Genomic DNA, 10,322 nt, shown 5'->3' with positions numbered 1-10,322 from the left:
CATTCTTTCTCAATTTGGGCATAGCGTTGTTCAGTCTGAGATAACGCTCTGGACGCATACGCAACTGGTTGTCCTTGCTGCATTAGAGTTGCACCTAAACCAACTTCAGATGCATCACATTGAATAGTCACTTCTTCATTCACGTCATAGTACTTTAACACTGGTTCAGTGCTGACTAGTTGCTTTATTGCTTTAAATGCATTTTCTTGTTGTGACTCCCAGTGCCATAAGGTATCTTTAACGGTTAGTCTGTGTAGAGGTTCACAAGTTTCAGATAAATGTGGTAAGTATTTGGATAGGTAAGTCACAAGTCCAATAAGTCTCTGAACATCTTTAACATTCTTGGGTCGTGGCATCTCGACAACAGCTTTCACCTTATCTGGATCAGGGCACATTCCTTCAGAGGTAAGTATCTGACCAATATACTTGACAGAAGTGAGTCGCAGCTTTAACTTCTCCTTGTTGAGTTTCAGACCTACTTCACGTGCTCTTTGAAGAAGCGCTTGTAGGTGAAAATCATGATCCCTAATTGCATCTTCCATAGTCTCACCAGATCCATAGACCAAGATATCATCCATAATGACCTCTGTATGTTGAAGGCCCTCTAATACTTCATGCTGCTTTTGTTGGAACTCCTCTGGTGCTGATGAGAGTCCAAATGGAAAACGTGTCCAGAGCGTTATCTTCCAAATGGAGTCCAGAATGTGGTGAGTAGACTGGATTCCTTGTCCAGCTTCACGTGCCAGAAACCTTCTTTTGCACGTTATCTTCCAAATGGAGTCCAGAATGTGGTGAGTAGACTGGATTCCTTGTCCAGCTTCACGTGCAAGAAACCTTCTTTTGCATCCATCACAGTGAACACTTTGGCCTTTGATATCTTAGGTAGAATATCATCTACAGTTGGCATTTGGTAATGTGGTCTTTTAATAGCAGAGTTTAAGTCTTTGGGGTCGATGCACAGTCTCAGTTTACCAGGCTTCTTGACAGCAACCATGTTACTAATCCAATCTGTGGGTGATGACACTTTCTTGAGAACACCTCTTTTGACTAGAGATTCAATTTTTTCCTTAATTTCTCCCTTAAGAGCTTGTGGTACCCTTCTTGGCTGTCTCTGTACTGGCTTCACTGTTGGGTCAAGGTCAATGTGGTACTCGCCTTCAAACTCACCAAATCCTTCAAATACATCCTTGAACTCATCAAGAATTTGTTCCTTGGACATTGGCTTAAATTGTGATGACGTAGTTGTCAGCTTGTGAACTACATTGACAGTCAGTAATCCAAGTTTTTCACAAGCTTCTGCTGAGAGGATAGGTGTCTGGTCCATCTCGACAACATAAAAGTCAAGATTTTCTGTTTTTCCAGACTGGATCACCCGGCATTTAAAGGTTGCAATGCCAAGTGGAATGAGTTTCGATTTCCCTCCGTAGAGCTTTAGTGTCTTCTCGGTAGGTTTCAGTGGGGGGTCGCCTGTTTGCATGATTTGAGCGTACTGCCTAAAGTTTATTATGTTGCAGGTAGACCCACTATCCAATTGACAGGTAACATTAGAACTGTTTCCACTAGCACTCATGTGTATTTTTACGAATCACTGTTTTCCAGACGAAGAATTCACGGCATATAGAGAATCAGAGTCCAAGTCACTTGTGTCTTCATCTTGGATACTGTTCACAGTAGTCTGTTTACAAACTTTTGGAAAGTGATTCTTCTTCTTACATTTCCAGCATGTATGTCCGAAAGCTGGGCATTTGTCTCTGTCTCGTGGATGTGTGCCTCCACAGTACTTGCACTTAATAACCATTGCACTGTTCTTTGGCTGTACAGTCTTCTGCTGTTTCTTCCCTTGACCTTTGAATGGATGTTTTCCTCTGGGTTTATAGGCTTTGTCTCCTTTTGAACTGACGTATTTCACTTCTGCTTGTTCTGAATTGGCTGTATGACTGGTGTTGTGTTCTAACTTCTTCAGCTGTGATGAAGTTCTTTCGCTTGTCAAACACATTGTTATAGCTTTGTCCAGTGTTAAATCGGCTTCTCTTAACATTCTGCCTCTTGATGCTGTGTCTTTGGTCCCTAACACTAGACGATCACGTATCATATCATCAGTCATGTTTCGAAATTCGCACGACTTCTCGAGTTCTCTCAGCCTGCAGATGTAGTCATTTAGTGTTTCATTAGGCAGTTGATCACTTGTATTGAAGATATATCTTTCATAGATAACATTTGTCTTTGGTGTAAAGTGTTTTTGAAGTGCTTCTATAACTGCTGCTATATCCTGTCTCTCTTCTTCCGTGAGGTTTAAGTTCTCATAAATATGATAACAATCTTTGCCAATGACTGTTAATAATGTTGCTATCCTGATTGCATCCTGTTTCTTGTCCAGGCCTGTGGCTATTTCATAATTCATCCATTGTGATTTAAAGAATTTCCAGTTCCCTTTGAGGTCTCCCTTCACATTCATAGGTAAAGGAATCGGTAATTCACTTCGCACTACAGACATTTTGAAATGTCACAAACTGCACACCGTAGTTTTTTCCCAGAATCGATCGTTCGGTATAAAAATGCAAATACTGCTGTCAATACACTATTGTGCATAGTTGATATTGTATTTCTGATGCACACTAACATCAAATGTTGTCAAACTCTCAGACTTTTCTGATAAATAAATAAGTTCAAATCTGATTGCTAATGGCTGCCGTAGAAAACGTGCTCACCAGCGTGACAAACTTTACAGTGAAAGGATTATATATGGTTTGAGTCTAAAATGGCCCTCTAAAATGAACATTGTCATTTTACTGTAATTGTTTGTTTTATTTGTACAAATATACATTTGAAATATTTCATAATTTTCATTTTGATTTTAGTGCCCACAATTTAAAAATATGACATCATAAAGTTTACCTTTTCCCGCCATTTTCTCATTTTTAGCATAAAACGGCTTGTTTTGAGGCAGTTTTTCTTTAAGGAAACATTGAGCGACTACTTGAGCAAACAAAATATTTTCACCAAAGATGTATCTTTCCAATACTTATAAGTGACAAAAAGTTCGTTCTTGTTCATAGAGTCGCTCTATATTTCCCATTCTAAAAAAGATAAGAAAAATGTCAATTTTTGGTTGATTTTGATTGAATTATAAAAATAGCGTCACTTCTGACGTCATATACTGCCAGTGGGTGCATATAAATCAAATAAATGGGTGAAAAACATATTTCATGTCAACTCTTTTATAAAATAACACAAGAAGTTAATGTACCAGAATCATTTTAAAAATAGCGAATGTTGGGGGCCAAATTTGACTAATATCATATATAGTTCTTTCAGTGTCGTTGGGTAAATATGCAACTTTAGCCTGAGGTAGATATGAAGCTCTTTCGACGAAATAATCACTCGATTGGTGTTGTCTTGCTTCTGTTTGTGGAAATTGTGGCTTCGAATACGCCAGCTTCTGACACCATGTTAGGTTTTATGTGTTTATTTAAAACTCAACATCTAATGACGTAAGCACTACTTGTGCACAATATACAGGGTGGCACTAAATACGTTATCTAACAGATACTTATTCTGATTTATTCTGAAACTTACGTGATGCCGTTGTCAGCACGCAGGACATTGAAATTCTTATCGAACGGTAGCCAGGCGTGATCACTGCTCAGCAAGTCCTTCAATTTGCGACAAACTCGACATAACACTGACAAGGATGCAATGTCCAGCTGTCTACAAATTGTAAACAAGACATCGTCAGGAAGGTCTGAAAAACTAACAGGCGGTTGTTGCGATTCCTCATCAACCGAAATTAACGCTGTTCCATTCATTATCTGAAATTTGTTGATCAATCAAGCTACTTTTTATATTATTTTCGATTAATTCGAGCATTTTTAAGATTGTGAAATAAACATTTCTTGTGTAGAAATAATATTCTCAATGTTTTAAAGAAGCTTGAAATGTTCATCACCCCAACTCACGAAGCAAAGCATATAAAAGACACCAGATCATGAGCATCTAATAGGAAAATTGGATCCGCAAACAGTTCCGTGCGGCTCCGCGTGTTTGAATGTTTGATTTTCTCGTTTAGTTTAGTCGTCTGTGATATATAAATAAAATTAGATAACATCAGGAAAATATTAAAAAAGTAAGCAAACGTTTTCTGTTTGTTTCATAGACTGAGTACTCTTGCCAAAAATACACCGCCAGGGCGCCTCCACCCCTATTTTTTTGTATTATATGTGTTCATATATATACATGTACATGTATATAACAAGTATTATATGTACATGTAAAGCAATATGAGCTGCAATTTTCAAATGCTGATTTTTGTTTACGAAAATGTTAATGTTATTTCTCCTAAAAAATGACAAAAATGTCATTTTTTTTCTGTTAGCCTTATTTTTTGCGTGAGAAGCCCTGATGGAATCAAAGTTTAATTATTGTCGTCCTGTACAAAAATTGAACTGCTATATATTCATTAGAAGAGAAATCTTTCTTCTGGCAAAAATTATTTATTTTTTCAAATTTTATTTATCAGAAAGTTTTTTTTGTTTTGTTTTTTTGGGGTTTTTTTTTTTTGGGGGGGGGGGTTGAAAATTATTGACAAAGACAGTAGAAAAGGATACAAAGGTTACAAGTACACATATCTCACAATGTAACAGATTGTCTCTTAAAGAATAAGAATACAATGTAGGCCTAAGTTGCATATACTATATACATGTATTATGCATATAACTCGTATACAAATGTACCTGTATACTACTTGAAAAAGGAGGTTAGTCAGTGAAAATAAGATGAAAGAGAGAAATTCTTAAAAGAAAGGTGTTTGTGTGGGTGTGTGCAGGGGGTAGTACTTTATATCATGTATTGAATCTGATAAATATAACTAGTATGTCATAATAATAAGTCACACATTCTTTGCCAGTGCCTTTCAAACTCTGAGAATCTACAGTTTTTAAGCAAAATGTATTCTCTACAGATATTCTGTTTTTCATTATATTTTCAAGTGCACTAAAATTCAGTTTTGGAACTTCTTTCTATCTAGTTATCTACTTACAAATATGTATTGTTTTATTATTAGAATAAAAAGATTATGTACTTTATACTAATTTCTCTCTTTATATTTTCCAAATAAAATTGAGTTTTTGTCAAATGTTACTTGCATTTCAAATTTCCTTAACAACCACTCCTTGCATAGTTCCCAAAGTTCTTTTACACAATAGCGATCTTCAAATAAGTGTTCAATATTAACCCTTTTACAAAAGGAGAAGACTGGGGATTCGTTAACCTTAATCTTGTGAAGAAAATCATTTGTTGGTATTATTCTATGTATTTGAAATTGTAGCCATTGGAGTTTTGACACTTTAGTAGTTTTAAATGGAAGTTCAAATATTTTGTTCCAGCCATTTATGTACAGATGTAATTGGCTCTATTTTCTCCTTAATAAGTCCGTCTTTGCAACCTTTTTCATAGGTGAAGAAGATATTTATGTGACTGGGTATACTTGGTCAAGACTTGTATTTGATATCATTGATATTGTCTTCATTTAATAATATTTAATAATTTAATTTTATTTCAAATATTGCTCTTTTTAGGCTTGCATATTCAATAAAATTTGTTTTATATTTTGATTTTCTATTGTTTCTAGACTACGAAAAATACCCTCATTATCAAATAGATCTTGTATATGTATAAAACCAGCATTAAAATAATGTTTTAGAAAAAAGAACTGTTATTAAATTTTATTTTTGGGTTGAGCCAGATGTTTTCAAATGGAACATTCATGATTTCTTGTCTAGTTGAATCCAGCTGTTAAAAACTTCTTTCCAAAAATTATTTTGTATTTTTACATGAATTAGATGTAAAGTCCATACCTTTAACCCAAAGGTTTTTTAATTTTTAAAATTTTATTCTTAAAAGTTTAAGTTAAATGCAGACTAAGCATACTAGCAGGTTTTTGCAGCAAAATAAAATTCTAAAAAAATACAGCTCATATTGCTTCAAAGCACCACAGGCATTTGACGTTATATATATTCTTTGTAATTAAAATACCCGGTATATCTTTCAAATACTTTTATAAGGTAGGGGTATATGTATTTTAATGTTTTTCATTGTAATAAAAATATGTGACCCAAGGTGTCTTGGTCCGAAATATCGGACGTTTTAATGCCTGGCTTTAAAAAAAAATACTTTGATATTTTACCTGCCAGGAAAACTGGCAAGTAAACTACATGCTTATAAAATGATGTTTATAAATGATATTAGATTCTTTCGTCAAATGAATGAACATGTAATAACGGGTTTAAACCAAGGGGCATTTTTATTGTTCCTCAAATATTTCAAACTGGCCTGAATTGAATTATCACAGAGTGTGTTGTTTGTTTTCATGAGTCCAACAAAATAATTAGATCACTTGTAGGACATCTGACGACCACTTCTAGTGTAACACTGTTCTCTAGAAATGATAAAATGTCCAATAAAATAGTGGATCAACCAAGTAACTATTAACTTGGAACTTTGAATATACTGATATATGCTCAACATAACAGTTACATATTTCATTTCGTTTTTGGTGTCATTTATTTAGATGAGGCTAAATATGCCATAACATCGCCGAGAAGATAATTGTTTGAATAATACTTCAAATTTTGATATCGTCGTGACATTTTTGTTGTTCCAAGGCCCTGATGACTGTATGGAGAGAAAAGGGGGAATGGGTCGATTTTATAAAGACTTGGTTTCAAATGAATACTATTGTATTGAAATATATTGTAATTTACTTAATGAATATATTTGATGTTTGTTTGTAAATTATTAGTTAATCAATATTATGAGAGAGAGAGAGAGAGAGAGAAAGAGAGGGGGAGGGGAGGGAGTGCGAGGGAGGGAGGGGGCGTTTGCCTATTGTCTCGTTACATGATCTATGCACTTTAATAAATAAGAGATTTAATAGCATTTTTCTTCGTTCATAAATCAATTATAATTACACATGCAATAATAGCATGAATTCGATACACGTAATTAATGCTTTTAATGAATTGTAATTTATAGAAATCCTGAGATATTTATTTCTTTGAAGTATTAGTGACAAAGCAGACGGTTTGAAGTTGATGCTTTTTGAGTCATTGACTGATATAGATATATTACACTTACAAGATCTAATATCTCTACGAGGGCTACTGAAAGTATTGACCTGACCCGCATACCGAACCGTATAGCACGCTAATTTGGTATTATGTAAGGATGGGGGTGTATCAGTTAACAGATTTTGCTTTATGCATGTACCAGACACTACACGATTTCAAACAATAACTATGAACAATATCAAGAGTGTAAAGAGATAGTTGCGTGAAGAAAGTAGTTATAGCTGGAGGCAGAAGAAACTGCGATATTTACATGGTAAAATAAGTGCTTATCTCGTGCACGTGCACTTGCCACTTAATTAGGTCATAAATGGTTTATTTGCAATATTTTATGTTAGTGCATGGTATTTCAGTAAAAAAAATTTTGGTTTGAACATATTTTTTTTTAAATTATTCAAGTAGATCGGAAATCAATTCTAACAACTTACTATAGTTCCTCTCAGCATAGAACAACAGTAGTCAAATTTACTAATATATAAATTAACAGAAATTTTAAACTTAACTAAATGTATAAAATGTTAAAATGATTTGTTACTATGTAATGCATACAGTGGTATTACTTAGTGTAGGTAATACATACAGTAGTATATACATGTATGTAGTGCAGTAGTAAACATAACTGTAATTTTACACTTTTTAAAAATAATATAATTATACACGCAACATATGTATTATTTAGACCTGCTATGAATTTGTGAACAAGAGGCAAAATAATTATTGATAAGATCCACAAAAAAATTTCATGACCTGAATGTAATAAGTGGGTATCTATTTGTTAAATCAAATTCAAACATGCGGTTTAAAACATTATTTCTATCATTAGAATATTTTATGCAAAAAGAAAAAAAGAACAAAGGGAACTATCTATAGTACTGCGTCTGAATAAATCATAATTAGGCAAGCAGCCGTGTCCTAACTTACAGTGTGATTTACAATAATACAATCCTGTATAACGGTTACCAAATGAAGAATATGGGGTGGATTTGAATCCTTTGAAGATAAAGTATTACAAAATATAAAGGAAGTCTTCTTTGCTTGTGCATTTAAAGGACTCCATTTTCGGACAGCATCTGGTACAAATGACCGATTGAATTCTCCCAATTTACATCTCGGAGTATCATATTGGTTTTTGTTACAGATATATTATTTTGAAACGTTTTCTCGTCGACTAGAAACAATTTCTCGTAGATATTCAGGTACCACACCTGTGTGAATTTAAATATAATTTTTCGTAGCGTTGCTTTTTTTAAAGGTTTCCAGCCTGTTTCAAAATAAAGTGATTCTCATTTGGAGATCAAGTACAATCCTTGCGACGGCCGATTGAACTTTGTAAAAAAATTTTTCTTATAACGTGCAGCCATCCCAAACAACTGTAAAATATTCAAGGAGAGTTCTTATAAACGTTGTACATTGTATACAAATATAAAAGCTTTTCCCTACCAATCGAAAATTGAAGTTTTTCTTAAGAAGACCCAGTTTTTTATACCCATTGCTTACAGTATTATTAACATATTCAGACTATCCGGGATTTTGCGACAATAGAAGACCCAAATGATGATGGACTGATACAAATTCTAGGCCATCGCCTGAATAAATAATTTAGAAAACAGATTTTTTATAACAGAAAAGAACACAACTTTGTTTTTGATGGATTGAATTTACATATAAGAAGCCATTTGTATGACACTTTTTCTAATACATGTAGATCACGGTTTAAATTTTATTCAATATATGATATTTACATCAACCAAGTATAATTTCCTCTATTTCTTAAGGAAAATTATAGTTAATTCATAACTCTATAGATACAGCCATACTGAAATCTACACGCCCTATTTATCGATTGGTCGAAATCTACAGCGGCTGAAAGTGACAAAACTGAAATTAACACGCCCTGTTTATCGAATGGTCTGAACCTACAGCGACCTTAATAAAATCCCGGGCTGCATGAAATAATCATGATGATGCCAGACTCAAAGTCTCACAGGAGACGATTTGGCTGTTTCTTTTAGCTAATGTACTTATGTACGTTAACAGTAATTTAGTGAATTTTACTAACTTTTCATAATCAGTTTATTAATTAGTTAAAGAAAAATGTTAATATAAACAATAAAATGCTTTCTTTGATGATTCATGGTTTATGAAGGTAGCGATCATTGCAGGAAAAATTTACATAACCCGCTAACGCGGGTTATGTATTTTTCCTGTAATGTCGCTACCTTCATATCCCGAATGAATCACCAAAGAAAGCCTTTTATTGTTTGAATATACACTGGCGTCGGAAGCAAATTGAAAGTGGGGGGGGGGGGGGGCGGCTAGACTGATCCTCAGAAATATTGAGAGAAAAAAAACCCTAATTCTCAAAATCATGAAAATCCTAATCCGTGGGGAGGGGGTGGGGGGTGGATTAAACCTATACTTCCAAAACTAAAAATCTTTCCGGCCATAATATTTATGAAAATCCTAATCCGGGGGGGGGGGTATACCTATAGTTCCAATAAAAAAAACTTACCTTCCAAATTTTCTTCTTTTCAAAAATAACGAAATTCCTATTCGGGGGGGGGGGGGGGGGGGGGGGGGCGCTAGTATGCCTTTGACTCCAACTTCTCAATCTTTCAAAGGTACATTAAGGAACAATTATGTTTCCTGCGCTGAACCCTCTATTCTGCTATTCTGCTATGTGCCTAATGCTTAGGTCTAACTTTGCAAAAAAAAGTGAAGGGGGGGGGGGCTTCCGACGCCAATGATATATTATATGAGGCATGCTGTACACATTAATAGCATATTAAAAATATGTTATATCATTTATATTTTTTGATTAATATATGTATAAAGGAGAACTAAAACCTCTCACTGTCAGCATGGGTTAAAGTTGAAATTTCTGTGAACGACAAAGATAAATGAATCTGATCAAGTGATTATGATGCCAAAAAATTTTGATGAATATCAATGCACTTCCTTAAGTTGTAGATATTTCTGAATGTTTGCATAAATAGATCTTGAAAGAAATACAAATGCTTATTATTATCTTATTTGGGGTTTGGGAAACTCTCTCTCTCTCTCTCTCTCTCTCTCTCTCTCTCTCTCTCTCATCAAGTTTCGGTAGCTGATAATACGGTCATCTTGAAATATAAACCCATTTTAAATATAGCTCTGTCGAACACACGCAATAAGAAAATTAAGAAAAATTTTGATTGACGT

At 34.2% G+C, this 10,322-nt stretch overlaps 1 protein-coding gene across 1 annotated transcript; it reads right to left on the bottom strand.

Annotated features, from left to right (window-relative positions):
• Positions 1-1,585: 1,585 nt before the first annotated feature.
• Positions 1,586-2,494, bottom strand: LOC128182173 (uncharacterized). The gene has a single exon (XM_052850780.1). The coding sequence runs from the start codon at positions 2,492-2,494 to the stop codon at positions 1,586-1,588; it is 909 nt and encodes a 302-aa protein (XP_052706740.1).
• Between the last annotated feature and the right edge of the window lie 7,828 nt (positions 2,495-10,322).

The sequence above is a fragment of the Crassostrea angulata genome, chromosome 4 (assembly GCF_025612915.1).
Source record: "Crassostrea angulata isolate pt1a10 chromosome 4, ASM2561291v2, whole genome shotgun sequence".
In the NCBI taxonomy this organism is placed as follows: domain Eukaryota; kingdom Metazoa; phylum Mollusca; class Bivalvia; order Ostreida; family Ostreidae; genus Magallana; species Magallana angulata.
The sequence above is the reverse complement of the archived record's forward strand: the minus strand, read 5'-3'. Positions and strand labels throughout refer to the sequence as shown.